Here is a 26,810-nt window from a genome sequence, read left to right on the forward strand (position 1 = left end):
TTAAACTGATTTGCAACCTAGCTAACTGCTGCCCACACAGCGGGACATTATCCAGCAGATTGAGGCACATTCGGACCTGTGTGGTTGGCTGCTGGGCTTGATCAGTCAGGGGTCATGTCGGGCCTAGGCCACCCCTCTATCATGTGCTCATACCAGAATAGACGCGGAGTGTCTTTTTTTTTTTTTTCTTCCCTCCCCCTCCCCAGCACTGTGGCGTGGGGGGGGTGGATCCTTCCTTGTCCCGAACCGTCCAGTAGAGTGGCCCATTGTGCCCCAATCGTGTATCATGAAAAGAGCCCAGTTGATAGCCACCGTTGCCAAACTCTGAGAAATGTTATAGTTCAGGATGCCAACAACTTACATTTTACACTCTTAAATGATATCATCAGATGTCTGGGGAGTGACAGCCAGTGGGTGAGTCCAGGTCCCTGAACCAAGTGGAGATAGAATCCTCTTCGGTCAATAACTTGGAGGACTCTACCTCTTGGCTGGAGGAATGCATCGTGACACAAAGAGCTACCGCCACGTAAAGGGCTTCTTGTCTTTCCGTCAAAATTTGCTCCTGGTCAGGAGCTGCCAATGACTGAGTATGACCGTCTGATCCTGTCCCTCTGCCCCTGCTTCGGCCTCTTCTGTTTTGGTGCCAGGGGAGGTGGGTCATTGGGTAATCTGGGTCCGGTTGCCGAGCCTGCTCCCTCCACCCAGTCACAGTGCCTCCCTAAATCTTAGGCGGCGCTTTCGAGTGACCACATATTCAACATGTCACTGGCCACACTCTGGTGTTTAATATTGGGCCATTGAGAGCCTTTAGCTCTCGAGAATGGATGCTCCTGTTTACCACGTTGGTTAGTTATGGCCTTGGTGCAACATTTATTGGCATGGGAGAGGGGTTGGCCTAACGGCTAAGGCGCTCGACCTCGGATCTGGGTTCGAGTCTCGGTAACGACGCCAAAAACCCCCTGTGATTCTGGGCAAATCACTTAATCTCCCCGTGCCTAAAATGAAAGTGTGTCCTCATGTAATGTAACTGGTGCTATGTAAAGCGCTCTGATAACTGGTTCGGTTCTAGTTCGCGCTATATAAAACTCTGCAAAAAAAATGGCTAAACTGCTTTACAAGCAGCCGGCAGTCCGGGTAAAGACAGGCCCATATGTCTCTGAACCTATTGCAATGGGAAGAGGAACCACACAGGGGTCACAGCTCTCCCCACTCCTCTTCTCCTTAGCCATAGAGCCCTTGGCAGAGGCCCTTCTCACTGGGGGGGGGGGGGGGGGGGTTGGTGGTATCCCCCTTGGGATGGAGTACACACAATCTCACTGTACATGGATGATATTCTGGTGTATTGGAAGGCTATGCAATCAATCCCCCGCCATCGTTGGCATGTATCCTAGGAGAATTTGTGGACCTGTCTGGGCTGAAGGTCAATGTGGCGATATCCTGCTTTTACCCTTTTAATGGTCCCTATCCAGACCCTGTGTATGTCCTCAATGGGGAACGTGTGGAATGGAGAGCTGATACCTTCTGCTATCGCTGCAGCCTTATTTACCGTAAGAGGCGGACATATCAGATAACAACCTAGGCAGAGCGCTGACAGCAATCCACTCTCAAATCTCCTTTTGGAGCACACTTCCATTATCTGTGACTGGTCGGTTTGGCCTTACCAAAATGGTGATCCTGCCACAGCTTTTATTCTACTTTGCAAACTTACCCCTGTGCTGTTCCCTGTCATTCTTTCATGCTCTTGAGAACACTGTCAGACCTTTTCTGGGCCAATTCTTGCCATCGAGTAGCCATCTAAACTTTTTCTGCCTGCAGACAGTGGCAGCCCTGCAGCACCAAATATGGAACAATATTATCTTGCGGTGCAGCTGCAGTGGGTGGCCAGGTCACTAGCCGTCCACCAACTGTGTGACATGCTACCACACAACCATCCTTGTCCCCAGCCTCCCTAGTCCACCTATCTCAACCTTGTACAAAATCCAATGCACCAAAGCCTCTACTTCTCAGGGTGGCGTAGAGATGTTGTTGCAGGTGCCTATACATTACCCGGAACACAACGCCATACACAACTGCCTTACTGCTTCAATGCACACCTAGGGGCCATGCAGTCACCACAGTGGCCGAGCTGCACAGTTTGGGGGCGGGGGAACTCCAGGATATGGGAGACCTGTATTGAGTTGGTGTCTTGATACCATATGCCACACTGGTCGATGAGGACTGGATGCACCCCGGACGATTCTTGCTACATCGTTCACTCCTGGCAGCCCTAACTGCCAATGGGGAGATATGACTAACACCTAATAATCTAGCACCTACATGTGATGGGTAGTGGCAGACACCTCATACGGTGGCTTGATGCTTCCCTTATGCAACCCACTGAAATCACATTAACACTGCTATGGCTCCATGGGGAGGGGGACCTGAATCACCCATTCACTGATCTCGATTTGGCGTCCGTATAAGATGCTCCAAGCATATCCCCCGAAATATGCGTTTCCGCCAGATCCAGTATTATATTATACAGAGCATACTTCATCGCAGCCAAGATCAAAAGATATTTTCATTGTACTGATGCCGCCTGCCCTCGCTGCCACCTTGTTGATGCAGACCTCCTACACATGCCATGGGAATGCCCTTTCCTTCAGGGATATTGGAGCCTGATCACAGATGTCCTCTTCCATTGCACAGAATGTGACCTTTTTGAGTGGGTTACTTGCATACTACACCTCTATAGCAGAAGTAAGAAGCACAATGTAACCTCTCGCTTCCTAAACTTGGGCTTGGAAGTAGCTAAAGGGTTGATCACGAGGAGATAGAAGGCCCCTGACTCATCGCATGTGCTGGCTTGGAGGCGCTCCCTATTGACCTGGACTAAAGCAGTGAGCTTCGCACTATACCAGGAGGATATACTCTGCATCCGCAAGCTCACAATTGCTACAAATTGTGATGCAATATTGGTTGAACTGCATAATACACATAGTACAGAGTTGAATGTGCCAGATCCAAATGACAGTGCAGCTTCCGAACATGTGCTTAGGGAACAGCACAGAGCCGCTGGCAGGTGTGTGCACTTTTGCCATGGCTGTGGTGGATATCCGAGTAAGCGCCAACCTACTCTTACATGCACCGAGTGGGGAGGTCGGTGGACAAATTGGGGGTGGGGGGTGATAATAAAGTGCTTCTGTTCAAAACACAAACCTTACATTATGTTTTACTTTGCCTCGGTTCATTATTGCCCTCCTCCCCAGTTAAGAGATTACTACAAAGTAGACACTTACTGAAATTGCTTCCAAGATGTACCTGGATGCTTAAAACTGTAGTAAACATCCGAAGTCCACTGTGATGATTCCCCTTTCACGTTACTCACTTGTGCATGTTCATTTTTATTGCAATTTGCTGACACATCCTATTCATCTCTGTACCATTTCACACTGTACCAATACGACTGGGGCAAAGCATGTGTTACGCTGTAAATGTTTGTAAATCAAATAAATAAAAACAGATTTAAACAAAAAATAAACATGGACACAGATTAAAATAGATGTCAGCAGAGTTACGAACAAAATCAGTACAATGAAGGGATGCGTCTTAACCCCAATTTTGTTTAATCTATACTTCGCCGATTTAGAAAGCCATCTTCCACAAGACAAAAGCTAGCCCCTACTTTAACAGAAAATACTATGCTTACAGTATATTGATGATACTTACACATTGAGCCAAACACCAATTGGCCTGCAGTCTACTATGAACGCACTAAAACATATATGTTTGAGCAAGGCTTAGATCTGAACTTAAGTAAACGAAAGTTGTCCACACCTAGTAGGTCATTTACCTGTTCCATCAAGGGCAAAAAGGTAAAGGTAGCAGTCACATACAAGTATCTGGGCATCAACATGGAGCACCAGATGTTCTTCAAACACCATCTAGCTGCCCCACAGGCAAAAGCACATTTGCAATCCGGCTGCTGAAAGAAACCCAGCTGCCCCTCATTTGGACTGCTACTAACCGTAATGGCATCTCAATGTATCCCAACAGTGGCATACGGTACAGAAATCATGCATGATGTCGAAATGGAAATGCTCAACAAGTTCCAAGCAAAAGCCTGCAAAGCAGTAGTCTCCATACCAAAACGATACTCTCTTCGGAGGACTCAAATTTGGCTTAAAAAAAAATCCAAAACTACAAAGACGGAATGCTTTTGTCCAATTATGCTGGAGATTGTGCACCTATGAGAGGAGTTCTCTAAACAAAATTGTTAGATGTGAGTCGAGGAACAAGCAAACACAATCTTGGGGAGAATACTTAGTACAGGCAATAGATGAACTAGGTATCTGAGACTGGGGGGGGGGCAGTAACACGGAAAGAGCAGCCTTTTGTTGAGTAGCTGACTATTTACCCAAATATCAGCCTTATGTAAATAATTAGAGTTGCTTCGTAAAGAAATGGCATGCTTGGACAGTAATCAATTCTTACAGAAGCTTGAGCCCCCGCAGTAGGTACGAGCCTGCATTTCATTGTCTTTAACCCGTTGAGTGCTTGTGACGTGAGCTCGTCATGAGGCACAGTGGAGCTGCACTCATGACGAGCTGAGCTAGTCATGGCCGTTGGAACGTTTGCACGTGGGGATCATTTCCCCGCTATGCTGAACGTTCCAAAACTGGTGTGGCTGTGACGAGCTCAGCTCATGAGTGCAGCTCCACTGTGCATCATGACGAGCTGAGCTTGTCACAAGCACAGCGGCGCCAGTTCAAGTTGTACCGTTTTGTGCACCTAGACATCAAATTTTATTCCAACCTGGAAGGGCCTGTTGCCTAACCCATGTCTCCTATACAGATAGAAACTAGAGTCAGCATTACACATATTTTGTACATGCCCAGCGGTCATGGGCCAAAGGAAAAAGCTACAGAATCCAATATTCTTAACTTCACATCCGCTTCTGCAGACATCCCTTAACCATTTGATTGAGTGGAGCTTCTATCCCCTTGGCTTGCAGGTAACCTTTTTAGAACTGGCATTGAAGTAACTTAATGGCATTGGAACAAAACTGATACGGTTAGCATGAACGTTAATAACTCCTCACACAATGCACATGCTCTTTACAATCAAAAGCAAGGGGTACAAAAAGAACCTTGCAGCTCAATGAGTTATCCCTTGTTCCAGGTTAAAGGCACACAGTGAGTCTCCGTCGGGCAAAAGCTAAATTAATCTATTGCCCCTGAAACTGTGATTTAAAAAAAAAAGCTGTTTTGCACAATGCAAGGATGGCCCACGACACTTATGATGTATGAGGTCAAGATAACCTTTAGAAAGCGATCCTAGTGGTAGCTGTGGAGAGCAGCCTTCAGGCTTAATCTTGAAGGAATGTAAAAAAGCTTGTTTTACCAGAATATCACCTCCTGAATGACTAAATTAAATGAGAGCCACACAGTAGTTATGTAAAAATATGTATTTATTAATATAACACGCTCTACTAATCCCTACACAAGATTAGAACAAAAAGCACACAATACTGAATCAATAGAACAATCGTAAGTAGCACAATGCACAGGGGGAGACCGAACCATATACTTAAAAAAAATTGTATAACAATCATGACTTGACACAGTGCCTAGAGCACGTAGAATCGCTGGGATCCCAAGGAACCACCCAAGGCAGTGGCACATTGAGCCCACGGAGGATGGGTGCAGTGAAGAAACACGACCGCGCGCTCCGTACAACTCAATGGGAAAATCGCAGTTGCAAAGTTATAGTTTAAGGACACTTCTACGAGGACTTCAAGCAAACCCGTTGGAATATACGAGGTTCTAGAGCCCACCCACCAGTGAGTACTGGAGTACCTGTTATACCTACCCTAGAGGAGCCGGGTACCTACCCCAGAGGAGCCGGGTGCATAGGAGTCAAGTGGTGTCAAACCTTTGTCGTTTTCAGTGGAGAGCTGCAAAGTAAGGCGAAGTGTCCGGTAAAATCCAAGCATGGATTCTAGGTGAGGGGAACCTGAAAGCAGAAGGCACAGAGTCTGGGTCATGTCATGTGACCAAGGGCTCGGTAGTCGAATGCCCACCTATGTCTGGTGCTTCAGGTGCGAAGAAGGGACGCTTGACGCAGCCACGGGGACCAGGAGACATCGAGGACAACCAGGATCCAGAGGTGAGCTGTCCCATGAAGGATGCCTAGTGCTGAGGGGTCATTGTCTGACTGGAGCACCAACAAACCTTGGCAAATGCAACCCACGCAGTCAGAGCAAACTGATTATGGTGTGGACCAGCAAGGTCCAGGGGACTCCAAGCAATGGGGAGTCGGGGCACATCTGGAGCAACCTGGTAAGCCCAAGAACAAACAAGGTGACCTCTGGTCCATTGGACTGTGGGTCCTGGCGAGGATCGCAAGGAGACCTCAAGCGAGTTTGCAAAGCGCCAGTCCACAGAACTCGTTGAGTGGAGGCCGGATATCTTCGGTGCAAATACTACTCTGGGTCAGGACTACACGAAGTCCCAATGCATAAGCTCGGGGATTGCCAACAAGCATATGCACTTGCAAATGTGCGTGGTACATAGGGATTCAGGTTGCATGGTCCCTACAAGGGATATAGGTGCCAGAATCGCTGAGGTCGGATCAACCTAAGGGACCTACGGAAACCCACCTCCTGTGTTGCTGAAATCTTTGGAGTCCACAGGAGTTCTGGAGAAGCATGCCGGTCAGATGCGCCTAGGTGCCTGCTACTGCATGGGAATAACTCCTTTACTCCAAGGGAGATTCTTCAGTCATGCAAAGTTGTGCAGGCAGTCTAAGTACTTGGTTTCTTCTTAGTAGAATCTTGTCCAGGTAAAATCTAAAGTCTTGTAGTCAGGTAACCCACGTTATACCCACAGGAAGGGGTTGTCAAGATTCTAGGTACCCTGCTAGGGGAGGGGCAGGACCGAGGGGTGGCTATACCCATGTCTTTTGTCCAGTTTCACGCTAGAGCAGTGACCAGTGGTTCCCAGGACCGGTTTGAGCTGGACTATGCACAGGGACACCAAATGTGCCCCCGGTGCAGACTTTCTGGCACTGAGTGCACCCACCCAGCCCCAGTACACTAAACTCTGTCTGGGAGGTGGTTACACTTCCCTGTGACAGGATGCCTATTGTCATGCCTTCTTCTGCGCAAGCTTGGCTCAGCAGCAGGAGAGCGGAATCGTGTCTGTGGCTGGCAGCGTCCATTTTGAGCTGCCCAGGTCGAGAAAGCTGGTACCGGGTAGACCGGTGACCCACAGTAGTGGTTTCAGAAGGGTGGAATCATATCTCCCACACAGTTACTGGTGTGGTGGTATGATTCAAAGGTGTTTGACACCAAACACAACGTGTTTCTAAGTAGCCGTTTTAAAGTTAGCATTTACCGTGAGGTTATAATACACTTAGACATCACAGAGAACCCCAAAGAAGGGTTTCCGAAGGCTGCAGAGGGGCCCTACTCATGCAGGGTCACCCTCTCACGTAAAACCCTGCTTTCAGGATTGAAAAGGCATGCCATGGGGTGACTGATAGGTTTATAAGTGTAGTGATTTAGATAGATATAGTGAACCTATATCTAATTAAGTGGTGCGAGCACCAGCTTACACAGGCTGCTGTAGCAGACCTGTTGTGTCATTCTGAATGGCCTCTCAAGGGTGGCCTAATACATGCTTCAACCCATGGGATGCCTCTGTGGTACCTTCTTTTTTGGGTACATGGTGTACCATAAACTAGGTACTGACAAGGGTACTCCAGTGTCTAATCTGGAGTGTACATATATAGCCATTTCAGGGAGAAAGCAGATAGACTTGGGTCCTGGATAGCATGATCCCAGTCAGACTAATGCAAAAACAGTGACATCAGCAAAAAGTGGGGGGTAACCATAAAGAAGCATATCCTATTTCCCAACTCGAGCCATATTAGGTTCTCAATGGAGCAAGACGCTCATTAGCCTTAATATTTAAAATCGGTCTTTCTATTTATAAATGTAATCAGTATGCTTTACTTGCGTGTTGCCTGACATTATTTGCAAGAATCACTTTTGTCAGCTGTATGCAATGGCTTTTATTAACCGTGCAAATAAGTTTACTTACTCAAACAGAAGTGGAGCCAAATGCACCAAAATCTTAACCGTTGCGCTGTGGCTGGAAATCCCCCGCCGTGTGGGAGAATTCCACGTGTGCGCAGTTCGGATGGCCCCGGGCCATCCTCTGCACACGCCCACTGTGACATCAGACGGCCGGGGGCCGTCCGATGCACAGAATCAGTTAATAGAGTATTACTGAGTTGGAAAGTTTCACTGCAAAGTTTCTTACAGCTGTACAGCCTCCAGGACTAGACCTCATCTCTGTTTCTGAGAGCCTCTGATATTTAGACTAGGGGTGGGCGGAATTTGCGTAATCGCGTTACGCAAATCTCCGAAACGGTAAAAAATCTCCGAACACGCAGAAATTCTGCGAACCCATGAAATTGCTTGTTTCCTATGCTTTTTTACTGTTCGCAATCGCTGTTTGCGTGCTCGGGGGGGGGGGGGAAATATCTTGCGGACATGCATTTGGAGTATGCAAACAAGCAAAAAAAAAAAAAATTGCGAAGTCGCTGAACGCAGAATTTTGGGACATTTTACGTTCTCCGCGGAATGGAATTTACCGCCCAGGCCTAATTTAGACTTGATTAGTCTAACTTCAACAGCTTCAGTTGCATACTTTTCCAGTCATTTTCTTTTCACCAAAATGTTTACCAATCTGATTGCATCCAAGGATGTCGTGTGGTCTCCAAGCAGCACTGGAGTATTTTTCCCTTTCACGCGAGCAAACAGATTTTCCTTTGGTGTATTGCATCATGCCTCCTCCCGAACCCTACCTTAAACATTTGTCTGCTCAATTATTTTAATTACTTGGCTGATTGTTGCTGAGTGCTGTTTTACCTGGTGGATAGTAATGCCCGAAACCTAAAGTAGGATTACTTTGAGTGTATGTTACTGTACATTCTAGCTTTAAATTCTACACTTGAGGCACCATACGGAGATGTTGGGCCAGTCTGGTTGTATTTGTGAGTGATGTGTTGGGTTGTGTAGAAATGCAGCAGTTTGATCCAATGAAATGAATCTGGTTTTATTTCTTCATAAACTCTTTTAGTATACCATGCTATTTTCCTGGAGGAGTTGACTGCACTGGAACTAATAGAGAAGATTGCCAACTTGTACACCATTTCGCCGCAGCAGATTAATCAGATCTATCGGCAAGGACCAACTGGGATCCATGTAGTTGTTAGTACTGAGGTAAGGGGTTTGATGTATTTAATATTGCTTTGGCCAATTTGATCTGTGGCTCAGGAATAGAGATGATTGGAGGCTTACTCCCCTCAACATTGCACGTATTTCAATTCATTGCTTAGTGGGGGAGGAGTTTCATTGGAATGGCGACCACTGAGGACAAATCAAAATGGACTTTTAGATTTGAGAATATTGCAGGATTTATGTTGAAATACCTTGGTAAACAGAAAGATAGCATTTTAAGGGTCATACTTGCAAATCCCAGCACACTGCTTATGGTGTTATGGACCGAAGAGTCTTAAAGTGAAACAAAATAGGTCACTCATTAGCCTTTATGGTCCCAAGACCAGAGCTAATATTAGTCTAAACCTGGGGCTATCTCATAATTTTACTTAATGCATCATTTGTCTTGGGTATGCTTTTTTTAAATTTTTTTTATTCACACTAACCACCAGACACCCAACCAAAATTATCCTCCCTCCTCATCTTAGTCTTTCTGGCCTACTCGTACCTTAATACACCCACCCGCTTCCAGGGAAGTGTATGTTTAATCAGTCTTGCATTCCTGGAGCTCCTTGTGACCTTTAGCACAGTTTTGTGCATTGTAGGGGGTTAAATGTACTTAAAATGTATCTCTGTTTCTTTCCCATCAATGGAATCCAATGTAATCGTTGACCATTAAAGCCTCCTCTGTTGTGGCATCTATACAATAGTTTTACGGAGGGCTCCCAAATCCATGTCAGGATAAATTAAACTTGTTCATGAAATTATACAAATCTTTTTTACGGGGGTTGCGGTGTTAAGTATCTAGTGGGGTTAATCATAAAAGTAACCAAAGGTCAGTCAGTTTGTTGCTATACATAAAAAAAAAAACGAATGAAGTTGAAATGGCATTATGTATCCAAGGTATTAAAGTGTAAAGCGTGTTTTATTAACTTCAGAATTAAGACTGTTTTTGTGGATAAGACATCCAGCACACATTGAAAATTACAGATTCCTTACCCATGAGGAAACCATTACCTCCATCTATGTCCTGAATGAACCATATAGAGGCAAGAATATAACGCCAGTTCCGTTATCTCAAGCCCCCTCACCTATCTTATCCTCTCGAGCTGGGTATGTAGAACAAAAGTATGTTGAAATGCTTTCCACATATGTTGCTCAACAGAGCCCAGGAAGTAGAACAGCATCACTGCATAAGACTTCCTCCACCGATAGTAACCCTTTGTAGGCTCCTAATGAGCCTACAGTCAACCATAGCATTGTATTACCCATGCTGCTTCTGAATGGGATTCTGTGTAACACCAACCCTCCACATTCAAACACCTGGCCGCGGTCACAAGGGTGGGTGGGATGGTGTTTCATATACCAACTTTTCATAAGCATGAGCTATGAAATGCCTCATGTTGTTCATTCTGTATTTGCCGTAATAGAGGCAGTCACTGTAACCACCACATAAGTATTAATTTGAGGAGCCCTGAGCATTGTATTTTACAAGACCAGCTCCTAAGTAGAGTTGTCAAGGAGCTCTAGATCTCCATCTTGGTGTTGACCTGCTTCAAACCATTTTAACTACAAGACCTGCTGAGTTCACTTGTTCAGGTTTGTAAGTAAAGGGATTTTTTCCCCCTAATGACACTTAAATTGACGACGTAAGAATTCGGACTGCAATTTAAGAAAAAAGATTTTCATAGGCACTGCCAAAAAAAAGTTGCAAAACAAACTTAATAGCTGTGCCGAGTTCCAGCCCCCTCTTGCGCCTTTTCCTTGCTGTCTAATTATCTTTCCATTCTGGCCTGATATGCCACTACTGTGGCAAGGTATGGAGTAATGTTTTCTACCTGTAGCCACTTGATACTTGACTATATATTTTTTTTGTCTTTCAGATGGTGCAAAACTTGCAAGACGAAACCTGTTTTGCCATCAGCACATTAAAAGGTAGCTACCAATATTAATTACTGGCATGTCTCTAGAAATAAACCCAATGACCTGGTGGAAAAGAGTTTGGTTATGTTTACAATCTCTATATTGTGCTACGGTACCTTGTGTAATAGCAAAACTGCTCCACTTATGCACTGGATATTGCGTGAATAGCGTCCAGCGATATGGTCCCTGTAAAATATCTGACTTAGACTTTGCAGGGATCACTTGGAATATGGCATGTTTCGATGTAATTGCCAGAAACGTCCCTGAATTCGATTGAGTGACCTAGGCTCAGTCTGGGCAGTTGTCTCCAGCATTGGAATGCTCTGTTTGTTTAGAGGTGCTTTTATGTAGAACTACGGGGCTCTTGCCCAGATTGCTTGGCTCTCCATATTTAAAGAGAATACTACACCTAACGAGTTTACTTTTGCAATGGGTGGTTTACAAATCAGATCCCTATGGTAATCCTGTCATTTCAGTTTCCCATTGTAACTTCTAGGGCTTTTTCAACCCAACTGCCCAATCTTTCTCTATCCTTGCTCCTCTCTTCCAAATTTCATATAAGGAGAAGACCCAATGCTTTGTTACTCTATGGAGAAGAACAGTTCTGCAAATGCATCCACAAACAGCACTATAGGAAAACGTGCATCTCTTCATTGTGAATACAGGGGTGGCTCCTCCGCTAAGGCGGAGGAACATCGCCCCACTGCTCGCAGAGCAGAAAAAAACTCTTGTCTCAGGCAGGCTAAACAGTCATGCGCACTTTGCATTTTCTCCACCATGCTGTAATGCACATCCTAGTGAGGAACATGCACAGGCTCCCTGTCCCCTTCTGAGCACTGAACCACTACACTCAGACCATCACATCGCTGCATTGTGATTGGTTATAGGAAGCCCAGGTGCTTCCTGGTGCTGACCTCGCAGTGAAGGGCGGCAACAGGACGGAGAAATAACAGCCGTTTAAAAGGTAAGTGCTTTTAAAAAAGGCTTTTTTTCCACCTCCCGTTCCCTGCCAGCTGCCACTGTTTGAATTTGCATGACATGGAAAGGATGGTGTCAGGTATTACTAACAGCTGTTAAATATGGAAGAAAGTGAATAAAGTTACATTGGAAAAAATAAAGTGACAGGATTCTGAAATATGTGGGTGTTATTTTCAATGCCCAAACAAAAGTATTGGGTGGAATGCGTGTTTGTAAAGCAGTAGCCGGTCCTGTCATGCCTACTTTCTATATTCAGTATGGTGAGAAGTTGGTAGTGCAAGCAGCTTCCTTCAGTTTGTATCTTGATGGGAGAGGAGAGTAGTGACTCTAGAGCCAGTACAGAAATCACATGTAGTCTTCGTGTCTTGTCCAGTGGCTGAGAGGGTGCTAAACATGTTTGGTTTTGGATTTGTTACAGGGCAAGCTCTCCATTTTCACCTAAGAAAATGTAATTAGTAGCATCATTCTGTTGTTCAACATGTAATACTGGTTGCAGTATGTTGTTTTTCCACTGTACACGTCCCCTTGGCATCCTACTGTGCGGTGCCAAGGCATGAAAGTGTGAAGGTTCAAGGGTGGCATCTTAAGTGAAGCATCAAGGATCGAGAAGGCAATGTTTTGGAAATAGCATGTTTCAGAGAACACAATAAATCTGTTGTAGCTGGCACACAGTGCTTGTATTAAGTAAAAAAAAGACATATGTGCAGGGGCTCACATTTTGCAATTAAGCATGCAATGAAATATACTTAAAGCACTTTTAGGGCCTGTTTACAAGTGAGCCATTACATTAGGTTAAAAACATCTGTTGGAGTAGGAAATTGCAAACACAAGTGATGCGATTTTTATTGCACTTGGAAATAACAGGTGCGTTAAAGATCACTCGCTTTGTTAAAATTTTGGCAGTTTAAACAAGCCGCAATTTAACATGGAGTAAAAGGGGCAATATTACTGAGACATACAGTAAGGTAAGCACCACATTTTGCATGATGTTCTCCAGAAGGTCACAACAGGCAATAATTGCAGATCTGATGCATTCTAAGTACCTTGCTGTCTTACTTTTATATGATGCAATAATGAACTGTTGTAATCAGTCCCTTAATGTCTAAGTGAAAAGTTGGGAGGCTGTGGAAGGGGATTGAATAGTATTCAAAGGACAAGACCATCACGTCGTAAGAATAACTTTACTACTGCCGTAATAAATGAGAGAGGCGGGTGTGAGGCAGAGAGCATAAGGGTTACAGCTCAGCTATTGCCATTGTAAATGACAATGCCATTTATTTATCAGTTTTCAAAACCAACACATAAATAAAAAACTTGTCATTTACAGTGCCAATAGCTCTAACTTTTGCAAAGGCGAGACCGTTGCATTGTAAATGCTTATCTTTCTGAACGTCACATCAGGACAGGTGCTTTATGCGTCGGATGTGTTAAACTTCACTCGTATTGAACCTTGGGACTCCTTACCACATCTAGAACTTTGGCCATTTTACGCGATCTATGTTTTTGACCACGAACATATGCCACAGACCCAGACGATAAACGCTGATCTTTTAGCCTTGAAAAAGTCATCAAAAGACGAAACACGTGTCGGCTGTCTCTGTTCTTGTTCTCTGTGTCAAGATTGAAGAATTTAAGAAAATAAAAGAATCACTGTTTTTGTACACAGCTTGTTTTAATAGTGTTCATATTTCTCTTTAGCTCACTAAAGCTAATAACTCTGACTTTGTAAGGTTGTGCTCTGTCAACCAAATTTGTACCTCCTACAAAAGCCTTTGTTTGTTCTGTGTACAACAGATTTCCTTCCCCGCAGATCTTCCTATGTAGCTGCAGAGAGGAAGGGAAGTGCATCTGAACCCGCCCTCTCCGGAAGCAGTCCCTGCAGCCGCAGCTCCCAAAATCCCCCACGCAGGAGGGACTACCATACTGTAGGAAAGAAATTAGCACTTGAGGGGATAGTGGCAGCAAGGGAGCAATGGAGAAGCAGACCGAGTGGCGGCAGATAGGTAAATAATAAACGGATGAGTAATTTGAAGAAAGAAATTAAAAGCAGGGATAAAGATGTGAGCCAAGGAAGAAGGGAAGCGCGCAAACATACAGACCGGCAAGGGGGACACATGCAGTAGCTATAGACCCGAAGACAGGTCTGGGGGAATGGGGATAAACGAAAATCGACCAGAGCTAAGTATATATGTTTGGAGAGTGACAGTAAAAAGAAACCATTAAAACGTTTCAGAGAGTAAGTTTGCAACATGTATACAAAAAATAGTAATGCATGCATGCTCCCTTTTTTAACTTTGGAAACAGTTTTTTACGCCCTGCCACTTTAATATCATCAGCCACCACTGAGGCATGCGCTGCCGTCCAGCCAATTACAAGGCTAATGAAAGTGGGCTATCAAAATCTGGGCCTCACCAGCACAGTGCAGCAGCCCAGAGCTCAAACCCAACTGAAATGAATTAATTAAAAAATGTACGCAATATCACGGGTAGCAACATAGCAATAGTGGTTTGACCGGATACGTCGACCTTCTATGAAAGGTGTTAAGTCTCTGGAATTTTTTCTTCTTCTTTGTGCCATGCTATGCTTTGTGCTAGACCAGGCACAAGTCCTAAAAAAAGAAGCGGGGGACGCTGATGTCACGATGGGGAGTGATGTCATGAAAGGTGGCTTGCACCTTCAGACTCATTGCCTCCCCTCGCTCACCCCTTAGATGCTATTGCATCAGAGAAGCCAGCGAATGAGCAGTGTTCTGAATGAGCTCCGATCTCACCCCAGAGAGGCCAAAGAGTGAATGTGTGGCTCCATTTGCTCCAGTTATCAAGCTCCCGGAAAAATAAGTCTGGACGCTATCCACCCGCGTGGTACCCTGACTCTAGGCCTGGTGCTAGAGCGTTATTTGGCACTGGCGGACTCGGAGGAGGTCCATCATGGGGTAAGTCGTGATGGGGTGACACCATGAGTTACCGCACTGGGTGACACCAACCCTAGTGCCGCCACTGTCAGCTCGGCAGAGGGCAGGGTGAAATCTTGAAACAAGCCTGACACCACTGGCCGCCCTGAGAAGCTGCTGGGATATTGCCTTCTCATCGGACACTCAGGACCCCTTAAAGATTGGTATTGTATTGCTGAGATGGGGTCTGCAGGATGTGTAGGTCAGAAGCCATTGCCCTAGAAAATCTGTTTTGGTTGTAGTTTGGCAAAAACAGAATTGTCCTTCAGTTTCTGGTTCTTCCTTAACAGTCCAGAACGAACGTTAAAGTTGTCTCATAGTTGACAGGTAGGAACTATCAAGCCTATTGTGGCTTTTCAAAATGAGTGTTAAAAGCCAGTCCGAACTGATTAAAAATCTTAATCCTCAGTGGTTTCTGAGTTGACATTCTGTCATATATGACGTAACCTGCCAACAGTACTAGGATTTTGTGGTAAAACTGCGAACAGTATTAGGGTCAAATTGTCGGCATGAGACTTGAAAAGGCTGGAAAATTAGGATGGAACCTAATGGCAGGAGATCTATGTTGCTGTGAATTCGAATGTGGCCTAGTACCCCAAAACTCTGCATCTGCCATAATTTTGCTCGTTTCCTGGAATCACTGCTGCAGGTCCTTATTTGGCCACTAAATATTTCTGCTCAACATGCAACGCTGACAGGCCAATTTGTCCAGGCTGCCACATGTCTTTTCCCTTCCGCAAGAGGCTGCGAAGTCTGCTCCTGCATGCCTAGTAACAAATTTAATGCCCTATCCCCTTTAAAGCAGCACACCATCAAGGTAGCAAGGCTAGAAATTGCTAAATAATGCTAGAGTGTTTTTGTTTTCCCATAATAAAAGTTATATCGCTAGGGAAATCAATGAGCTGCTCCTGTGCAGGAAGAACCAGGTGAGACAATCTTTGGACTTTTCAACCTGGACCTAAGTTTAGGGGGCGTGATTGTAGAGCGGGCCTGGTAGTGACATCAAGTGCTTCTCGAATCTCTCAATGATATGAATAAGTGAGATGATTTATAGAATACAAACAATTGTTAAATGCCCATTAGGTTGGACGGAAAGCGTGACATTACGTAACAGGTAAACAGGATAATTTTATGGAGAAGCTAGTATGCTGGAAGACCGGAAAAAGGATGGGAGAAGTAGAGGATAAAAAGCTCTGGAAAAGAGCTGACCAGGTTGGGGAAAAGGAGCAGAGGAGATAATGGATGGGCAAGAAGAAAGAAGCAAAGAAGAAAGCAGGAAAGATGGGAGTGGGGAAAGGGTTTAAAGAGACTGGATTGAACAAGTAGGAATGCAGAAACCTGAAGACGTGATAAAGGAAAGGCTTGAAAAAGAGTAACTTAAGGTGGCTGAAGATGGAGAAGCACAGTTATCCGAAAGAAAGTGACTAGGTGAAAGAAACTTTGTCTCCGTTTATAAAGCACATATATTTAAATTTGCCAAAGTCGCGCAGATAGACTGTATGTCTAAAAAAATGTATCAAAAGAAACCAGTTCTCCCCCCTTAGTAACCAATGTTTTGAGAACGGCTGTGAATGTGGGCTGCCTTTTTTGAGGGTACCCGGACCTATTTTTGACCCTAACGCGGCGAGCTAGGCTGCGGATGTATACTTGTTGTGGCTGCTGAATACTTTTATTGCTGATTTTAATAGCATTCTGTTAAATTTACTTTGTTTTGTGTAACGCTCACTCCTACCTGTACTTCGCCTCGCTCGTGACCCCGTTCCGTCCCGGCTCTGTGCCGTTTGCGCGGAGGGTCAGTCAGAGGAGCGACACTTCCTGCTTGCAACACCACTTCCGCCCTGCACCCAGTCACCGCAGGTTAGCGGTCTAGTGTTGCTGAACTTGCGTGTATTTATCCCCGCTCCCAGCACCCGGCCAGTGACTAACGCGGCGAGCTAGGCTGCGGATGTATACTTGTTGTGGCTGCTGAATACTTTAATTGCTGATTTTAATAGCATTCTGTTAAATTTACTTTGTTTTGTGTAACGCTCACTCCTACCTGTACTTCGCCTCGCTCGTGACCCCGTTCCGTCCCGGCTCTGTGCCGTTTGCGCGGAGGGTCAGTCAGAGGAGCGACACTTCCTGCTTGCAACACCACTTCCGCCCTGAACCCAGTCACCGCAGGTTAGCGGTCTAGTGTTCCCTCTCATAAGTATAAAATGGCAATATGGCGGAAGCGCAGCGGACGAGCGCAGCGGGAGCGCCGACTTCGCGCCAAAGTCGCGCACAAGTCAAGCCCGTCTGCGGCCGATCGGGCCCAGGGCCCCGCCGTCATGCCCATTTTTTTTCTTACTCCCCCACTGACCTTCATAAACTCAACCTCCCAGGGCCCATCACTGGTCGCGCTACCAGGGCTGCCCAACAATGCGGTATTCTCGTCCCCTCGAATATCCCTGTCCTTGAAATACCCTCCTCCCTTGAACATTCTTCCACCCCTTGTACCTCCACGCTCCCAACACTTGCTCCTCTGAGGGTGTTGTATTTAAATACCCGCTCCTTAGTTCGCCACCAGCTCGAAGTTTTCCAACTATTGCATGGTAGCACTATTGACATCCTCCTCTTAGCCGAGACGTGGCTAACCGAGGACTCTGGCCCTGACATTCTCGCAGCTATCCCTGTAGGTTACTACATTATGCAAGCTAACCGTCCTGTCGGCAAGACCGGTGGAGGGGTGGCGGCCATTATCCGCTCTGAATTTAAAGTTTCGGAGCTGACGACGACCCCCATTCCCAAAACTGACTGTCTCGCCCTCAAATTTTCCTCACCCAAATCCTCATTTGTCTGTGTCCTAGTTTATAGGCCCCCTGATCACATGCCTCTTTTTTCCCAACTCTTCGGCGAATCCATCTCTCAGCTCTCGATCAATCATGCCAATATCATGATCATCGGAGACTTCAACTACTGGCCATCTGACACCCGCGAAAGCCATCTCTCTGCTCAGTTTACTGACCTGTTAGCAGGCATGAATTTTCACCACCATATTAATACCCCTACTCACTGTAAAGGTCATATTCTGGATCAAGTTTGGACATCCAACCTTGATATCTCCCTTCCATTTGTACTTCCCTGTTCTTGGTCCGACCATTATTCTATTTCCTTTTCTCTCCATCTTCACACTCCCCGCCCCCCTCCTCTTATTAATAACTTATCTGCTCGCAATTGGAAGAAAGCCAACACAATCGATTTCCATACTCTATTGGCTTCCTCCGTTCCAGCACCTACGATCGCCGACCAGGCTGCCCACCTTGAAGAATGGCTGTTATCTGCCTGTGACAAAGTTGCTCCCTACAAAACCATTAAAGCTAAGCGTCCCCACGATGCTCAACGGTGGTTTTCTGAGCAGCTTAAGGCTGAGAAACTTGCTCTTCGGCAGGCAGAGCGCCGTTGGAGACGCAATTATGATCCTCAGCTTAAACTGGTTTATGTAGATGCCCTGAACACCTACAAAAAAGCTATTCTATCTGCCAAAACAGCCTATTTTTCCCAAAAAATCTTGGACTCTAACACCAAAGCCAAAGACATTTTTTCTATCGTCAATGAGCTTTCCCTGCCCGACAGGATCACTCCCCAACCAACCCAAATCTTGTGCGATTCTCTGAATTCTTACTTTATAGACAAAATAACCACTATCAAAGACAACATCCCTCCCCCCTCATCACCTCTTCCATTGCCTCTCCCCCCCATGAATCCTAGCCGGTTGACTCACTTTCCACCAATCTCTCAAAATGAATTCTCCTCGCTTCTTCTCAAGGTTAGCTCAGGTTCCCCTAATGACTGCTGCCCCCCTCAGATCCTTAGAGAGGCTTTCCTGGCATGCCCTGGCCCCCCATTAGCCTTGCTCAACAACTCTCTTGCTACTGGGGAGGTCCCTCGTTCTTTCAAACAGGCAGCTGTCATACCCATCCTTAAACTAATGCTGATCCTACCATTCTAAGTAACTATCGTCCCATTTCCCTCCTTCCCTATCTGGGCAAAATTCTGGAGACTTACGTCACCCGCTGCTTGAGTACCTTTATCGAGAATTCCTCCTTCCTGGATGCCCAACAAGCTGGCTTCAGACCCCTCCACTCCACCGAGGCGGTCATAGTGGCCGTCATGGATGCCTTGAGGAAAGGTGCCGACAATAACATCTCTCAGGCCCTTGTCCTCTTGAACCTGTCGGCTGCTTTTGACACGGTCGATCACACTATTTTGATCGACCGTGTCAACAACGCCAGCATCCAGGGGGTGGCCCTCGACTGGCTCAGATCTTTTCTGAGCCACCGGACTCAAGCAGTTCACTTATCTACCTTTTCTGCGCCCTACTGGCCTCTCACCTGCGGGGTCCCTCAGGGCTCGCGCTCTCACCCTTATTGTTTAATTTGTACCTACAGCCCCTTCTTGTTTCCCTCTGTAATTCTCCGGTCACTATTTTTAACTACGCAGACTATCTTCAGTTAATTTTCCCAATTGACTCTCTTCCTTCCTCCCGTTTCAACTTTCAAACCACTTTGCTCAACATCGCTGAGTGGATGCTCCACAGTCAGTTAAAACTGAACCCCACAAAAACGGAGCTGGTACTTGTAGGGGGCTCCACTAATCCGTGGAATTCCACCTTTTGGCTCTCTTCCCTGGGGATTCCACCTAGCCCGGTCAGCACTGTGAAGTGTCTGGGGGTGGTCATCTCTGAGGACCTCTCTATGAGACCTCAAATCAACGCAGTCACCTCATCCTGTTTCTTCCATCTAAGGCGGATTCGTAAAATCAGCAGGTTCCTCACTAGAGATGCCCTAACTCTAGTCATCCTAGCACTGATCACTTCCAGACTCGACTATGCCAACACGTTGTATGCCGGAATTCCATCAATCCATCTCCACCGGTTACAACTTATCCAGAACCAGGCAGCCCGTTTGATTTTCCGCCAGCCAAAATATCAGCATGTCACCCCTCTTCTGCGTAGCCTTCACTGGCTCCCCATCACTAAACGCTGCACCTTCAAACTGGGTTGCATTACTTTCAAAGCCCTATCTGACCTAGCCCCTGCATTCATTTCTTCCTGCCTGACATGGTATGTTCCTCACAGAGACCTTCGTTCTGCAACTCTTAATCTCCTTGTCATTCCCAAAACCAGACGCAAAAAGCATGGTGGTCTGAGTTTCTCTGCCATGGCCCCCACCACCTGGAACGCCCTTCCTACTGCACTCCGCCTCTGTCCCAACTACGATCACTTTCGCAGACTGTTAAAGACCTACTTGTTTCAGTCAGCATTTCAGTAACTCCTCCACCCCAGCTGCCGTTATGTCAAGAGCGCCATGAAACCGTTGGTGAACGTGCGCGGTACAAATATTTTTAACGGAACGTAACCCTATTCCATTCAATTCAAATAGTGCTTTATTCGAGTGATTACTCATAAAAGCAGAATATACACAGAATTATTAAAACAGAATAAAATTTACAGTCAATAACAATGACACTGCACTAGTGAATTCATAAAAGACACATAATTATAAAATTTCTCACAATGCTCATTGAATAGTTAAAAAGAGATAATTACAGTTTAAAAGACTTGAGATTATAAAAACCATTAGGAGTCCAAAAAGCAGTGATGGCAATCATAAAAACAATTAGTACAGACAGAGAATAGTTAAATAACTAGCAGTCTCTATCTAAATGCAAAACATACGGTAATGGCAATAATCATAAACAAATTTTGCAGTCAGAGAATAGTTAACCAACTAGCAGTCTCTGTATTTTCTCCAATGTCCAACCTATATTTTTATCTATTGCTACTACTATCCATACAGGTCGGCTTAAACGTATAATAAGGAGTGAAAATATTGCAGACAGAATAGTTAAACAACTAGCAGTCTCTATCTACATACAAAATAATTTGAGAAACAACAATAGGATCTTAGAAAGAAGTTTTGCTAACAGAAAATAGTCAATTAACTAACAGTCTTTGCCTTATCGCCCATGCCCAACCTGTAAATTTAGCTATGGCTATTACTATCCATGTAGATGAACTTGAACATATGATACGAAGCGCAACAGAACTGCATGTGGTCCCAAGGTTCCTGCACATGGGTGCTAACCATACACGCCTTGGAATACAGTAGGCTTTACAAGAAAACAAGAAATGACCAAGTGTTTCCTTACCCATGCCACAGGCTGGGCACACGTCACTCCCCCCTGTACCCCATTTAACAGTCAATGATTTTAATGGGAGGGCTCCAGCTCTCAGTTGGAATAAGAGCTTTCTGTCTCCTGGCTTTGTAATAATATCCCAATACAGCTCATACACGGGATACAATTTAGCCTCAAGAAAACTCAGACATAGACCCTATGCTAGATTGGTTCAGTCTCCTATTGGCAACGTTCTCCCAATAGATGTTTTTTAGGACCAACTTAGTTGGGAATAGAGCACCAGCTGGATCTAGCCAAATCGAGCTTAACCCAAGCTCGTATAATATAGTTTTCAATGATTTTAACCAACTAATTTTGTGAAAGGTATCCGCTTTTATAATGTCGCTAAAGCCTTCCGCATAGTGCAAGAACTCGGGGGTAGTCCAGTCTACGCCAATACAAAATGGGCCGTAAACTGGCCAAGTCCTTAATTTGTTTCCTACCAAGATCGTATGTTAAGGGCAATAGCGGAGTGCTTTTCGGTGTACCAGTGAGTAGCCGTAAAAATTTGTTCTCTGAGATTTGCAAAGAATTCAAGTTTTCAAAGCCCCACATCTCCGCTCCATAGAGTGCAGACCCAATTGCCTTTGCTTCATAGACCAGCAAAGCTGGCTTGACAGGTTTGGTCAAGACTTCTTGTGTTCTATATTGATGGCACCTGCTAATTGTTTGTGTCTCAGCGTAGCAATGTTTGTGCTGACTCCTCCTATTATCTGCAATATGGATACCTAAATAAGTAAATGAATTTACAACCTCCAGAGGCCTACCACTCATAACAATATTTGACTTAAAACTACGATGCGGTTTAAAAATCATGAGTTTAGTTTTAGATGCGTTTACCTCTAGTCCATGTTCCCCACAAAAATTTTCAAAAATTAACAGAGCACGCTGCAGACCACTAGGGGTTTTAGATAAAATTAGCGTGTCATCCGCAAACATCAATATTGGGATTTTTAGACCTGAAAGGGAGGGAGCATATACTGCAGCTGGTACCATACGGGAGACAACACCATTTATAAACAACGTGAACAAGGTTGGAGCCATTGAGCACCCTTGTCGAACACCTCGCTCTACAGAGAAGTCATCTGTGACCATACCATAGCCACCCCACTGAATTTTAGCGTAAGTGGACTCATGGAGGTGCATTATCAAGGTAAGTAATTCCTCGGGTACACCCAAACTCTTTAGGACTTGCCACAATTTGGCCCGTGGCACCAGGTCGAAGGCAGCCCTCAGATCGACAAATGCCACATAAAGACTGCCTCCACCCAGCACCACAGTTTTCCATTGTAGCAATTGAAAACGGAACACTTGGTCTACTGTGCTTGTTGCTTTTCTAAATCCTGCCTGATAGGGGGATAAAATGTTATTATCCTCTGCCCAATCAAGGAGCCTATTTACAACTACTCGACCAACAATTTTTTGCAGTGTCTATTAAGCTTATTGGCCTGTAGTTACCTGGCTGAGCTCTGTCCCCCTTTTTGAACACAGGAATAATCACAGCACCTCTCCATGATGCCGGAACCTGTGCTCCCTTAGCAATAAAATTAGTAAGTAAATGGATGTATTTACACCATCTACCTTTATCATTTACAAAAATATCAGCAGGGACGCCGTCTAACCCAGGAGCGCGCCCTCTGTTCACTACATTAATAGCAGACATGATTTCGTTGTAGGTAAAAAAATTCTCTTTGGAAAAAGACATAGTAAACTCGTCCTCCCCTATAAACTGATTATTAAGAGCATATTGTGACCTAAAAAATTCTACCCAATCCCCTTGTGGCACGTTGTTGTTGGGGGGGGGGTTCCTGTGCTCTCTCACTACCCCATTTTACAATATTCCAAAAGACTCTAGTATCCTTTCTGTCGCTAGCTTTTTTCAGTTTGCACCAGTGTTCCTCGTCCCAAGCTCTCTTCGCTTTAACTATGCAAGCTTTATAACCCTTTCTTGCTAGGGAGATGGTCACAGGCTCCCTCCTTTTAATGGCTTGACCCAGAACGAGTCGTGCAGTCCTACATTCTGCGTTGTACCATCTTGCACCTTTATAGGCAACTCCCCTGTTTTGCTTAACAGGTTTAAAAAAATGTTTTTTAATCTTGCCAAAGAGGGAATCATGGATGTTGACAACATCCCCCAAGTTAGAAGAGGAAGCATTAATTGCTTCCATCGCTATCATAATTAATAGCATTAATAGCCTGCAGATCTGTCTCTATACTTGCCCATTTGAGCCTGCGCATATTATTTGCTGGGATGGTCAAAGGTGGAACAGAAGCAATCGGACAGATCGAATTAGTCCTAGCGGGCCACCATTTATGCTCCACGCATAAGGGGTTGTGATCACTCTCGGGTCTCAATAACTTCCATATCACTAATAAGTGGCCACAGAATCATGCTGCATATGACATAGTCTATGCGACTTTTGTGTCTCCCATTATCAAAGGTCATGGAGCCGTTCTTATCCCGTGGTGTTCTTCCATTTAAAGCTCTCATCCCTTTATCGAGACACATGGTGTTCAGGGCTATTATGTCCTCTGTCCAGCGCGTGACTGGCTTCACCTGGAGCTCAGGGATATCCCAATGGGAGTCCTCTTCTGCCCCAAGCAAAGCTTCACCCGTGAGCAGAGGCTCAAACGTCTGATTAAGGTCGCCTGCTATAACAGTACTATTGTCATGGGAATAGGTTTCATGGATATTATCTAAAGCAATTAGGACATCAGATCGGCCACCCTTAGCACTTCTGGCATATATATTCTAAATGTCAAGTGACCCTACAGTATCATTAGTTATCCTAATCAACTGGATATCTTTGTGGTTCGTCCCTATACTTTTAATTGCAATTTTGAGGGATTGTCGGACCCAGATTGTAAGGCCCCCCCATTGGTCTCCCTTTTGGACCCTTTGTCGCTGGTACAAAAAAATTCAGATATCCTATCATAAAAACAGGTTCACATGCCCAAGTCTCCTGGAATATGCACACATCAAATAAACTAACAAAGCTAAGCCAATCCCCACTATCTAATTTGGAGGATGACCCAGCCAAATTCCAAGAAATTAAATTCGCCCCCAATACTCCCTCCGACTGGCACTTCAGAAATTACATTCGTTAAACTAGGTTCGCCTGCTGCTGTCACTACTAAACTTAGTTGGGCTAAATCACTTATACCATCATTATCGTTACCTGCCGCCAAGGAGCCTACTACAGGATTACAATGTCTAAAAGGTAGGGCCTTATTTATTTGAGGTTCCTTCCTGTCATGCATAAACCCTGGTTTAGCCATCGTTCTATGTCTACAACAATTATCATTCTGAACGGGCAATTTACATAAAGTCTGCTCAGTTATACCTGATAATACTGAACTTTTGCCCCCAAGAAGTCAATCGCAGTCGTTCAGATTAGAAAGGGTTGAGTACCTATTCTCCACATTTAATCCCCACTCATTGGATTGGGCTACCCTCCTCCCCTTTCTTGTAACAACGTTCCATTTTGTCCTTAACGTACACCGATTCGGAACCCCCCCCCTTTCCGATGGTAAAAAAAATCCAAAGTAAGTGGGATAATTTCAGTGGATCTACGCTGTGGCGGGAGGATATATGGCAGTATATTAGATGTAACATCAGGGTTTGAAAAGTTCAAAACAACACAGTCCCCCCGGAAATTTTTATACTGTTTCCAATCCACTCCACCCTCCTGGCCATAACTAGTTCCTCTGCTAATTGTTGCTTCCCCCAGGGAGTTATCACCATGTTGTCTGTCAACCAGTGCAATGCATTAGACATTAAGGATGAACTGGTCTCGTTCTGTTCTGGACCCAGTTTGGGGACATTAGCTAGGACAAGGACTAGAGGAGAGGCCTCAACTATAAGTTCAACTGAGCCCTTCATAGGTTCTGGAACTGTAAATGCAGCTGGAGGGGCAACTTCCCCCTGCACACTGTCTAATGCTGCTACTTGGGGAGCCGTCAGTTGATTCAAAAAAGGGAGTGCCCCTTCACCACCCACAGTTGTAGAGGTACACATCCCTAGCTCAACTCTATTAGCGACTTCATCAGGCAGCTTTTCTACCTCGGCTAATGCTTTATTAAGTAAACCCCCCAGTCTGTGAACCTCACTCGTAAGCTTTTCTATCATACCGACCAACGGTTTTACAATTCCTTTAACCTTAGTGTCTATCATGCCCAACAGTGTCTTAAGTTGCTCATTAGTTGGAGTAACAGATGAAGATTCAATTTCTCTATCTTCCTCCACCAAAATGTTACTAGGAGGGGAAACAGGCTTTTTCCGACTTGATCGAAGTCCTCCTCGTTTAGGGAAACCCTTTCTGGCACCTCTATTGATGCGCGACGGTCGTACTGGGGTGGGGACTTTTTCCTCAATATGAAGTAAGTCAGCCTCCTCCGCATTTACACTGACTTCCGCAACGAGGTTTGTCTGAATAGTATCCTCATTATCGTCAAAAACAGGTATTGGAGCAGCGCTGCTACTATTATCTAACTGGGCAAATTCAGTCAAGTCTGATGCCAATAGAGTTGGTGTCGATGATTTTGGGGATACACCCAACCCAAGTGAGGATCTCCTATCGCTGTTGATTTTCGCAACTACCTGGACTAGAAAGTTGTCCATTGTATTTTTAGCCGAGGTTGACTTGTTAGCAGACATAACGCACCAGTAGACAATACCCTTTCCAGATAACCTTTGTGGATATACTAAAACGTGTGTCGCAATCCCTTAAAACGTTTAGACCAAAGTGCGTCAGTATCTATAGTAGTTAGAGTGCTGATGGAAGCTCAAGGAAAACAAGAGTCTCACCTTTACGAAGCAAAACAGGCAGAGTATCTGGCCCAGCCTCTGACAGTCTCGGACTGTCTTAGACTGTCCGCCCTTAGTCCGGGCTTCGTCCGGCGCGTCCCGCGCGCGACGAGGGACCTGCCGGCGCTTTATGATGCGCTGCCTGGCGCGCTGGTTGTTGTTGTCGTCGCAGCCCCCCTAGGGATGCTGGGGGCTGTAGTCCGGCCGGCGGAGCCAAGCCCGGCCGGTCGGTTTGTCTTGCGAGTTCTGGTGGAGCCAAGCCCGGCCGCTGCGTGTCAAGGTAGGAGCCTTCAAATCAGGCAACAGGAGTAGAGAAAAGAAAGACGGGGAACTCTGCCCCTGCCGGCGCTTTATGATGCGCTGCCTGGCGCGCTGGTTGTCGTCGTCGCCGCAGCCCCCCTAGGGATGCTGGGGGCTGTAGTTCGGCCGGCGGAGCCAAGCCCGGCCGGTCGGTTTGTCTTGCGAGTTCTGGCGGAGCCAAGCCCGGCCGCTGCGTGTCAAGGTAGGAGCCTTCAAATCAGGCAACAGGAGTAGAGAAAAGAAAGATCTGTACGTGTACGTACGTGTTAAAAAGTTGATATTTTACCATTCTTGTGTTTGTACTTTGCACTGTGTTGTGACTTGCTTGGTTGCTATGCATCCTCAACAGAGTTCCATGCCCCTGCTGCTCAGCCAGAGTGTGA

At 45.5% G+C, this 26,810-nt stretch overlaps 1 protein-coding gene across 2 annotated transcripts in view; it reads left to right on the forward strand.

Annotated features, from left to right (window-relative positions):
• Window positions 1-26,810, forward strand: part of TFCP2L1 (transcription factor CP2 like 1) — a 105,895-nt gene that overhangs the window by 75,168 nt on the left and 3,917 nt on the right. For both annotated transcript variants that reach the window (XM_078682068.1, XM_078682069.1), the window contains 2 exons: window positions 9,129-9,271; window positions 11,152-11,203. In XM_078682068.1, the coding sequence (XP_078538194.1) occupies window positions 9,129-9,271; window positions 11,152-11,203 (195 nt within the window). The remainder of the gene's footprint in view (window positions 1-9,128; window positions 9,272-11,151; window positions 11,204-26,810) is intronic.

This window comes from Lissotriton helveticus, chromosome 3_1, assembly GCF_964261635.1.
Source record: "Lissotriton helveticus chromosome 3_1, aLisHel1.1, whole genome shotgun sequence".
Taxonomy (NCBI): Eukaryota; Metazoa; Chordata; class Amphibia; order Caudata; family Salamandridae; genus Lissotriton; species Lissotriton helveticus.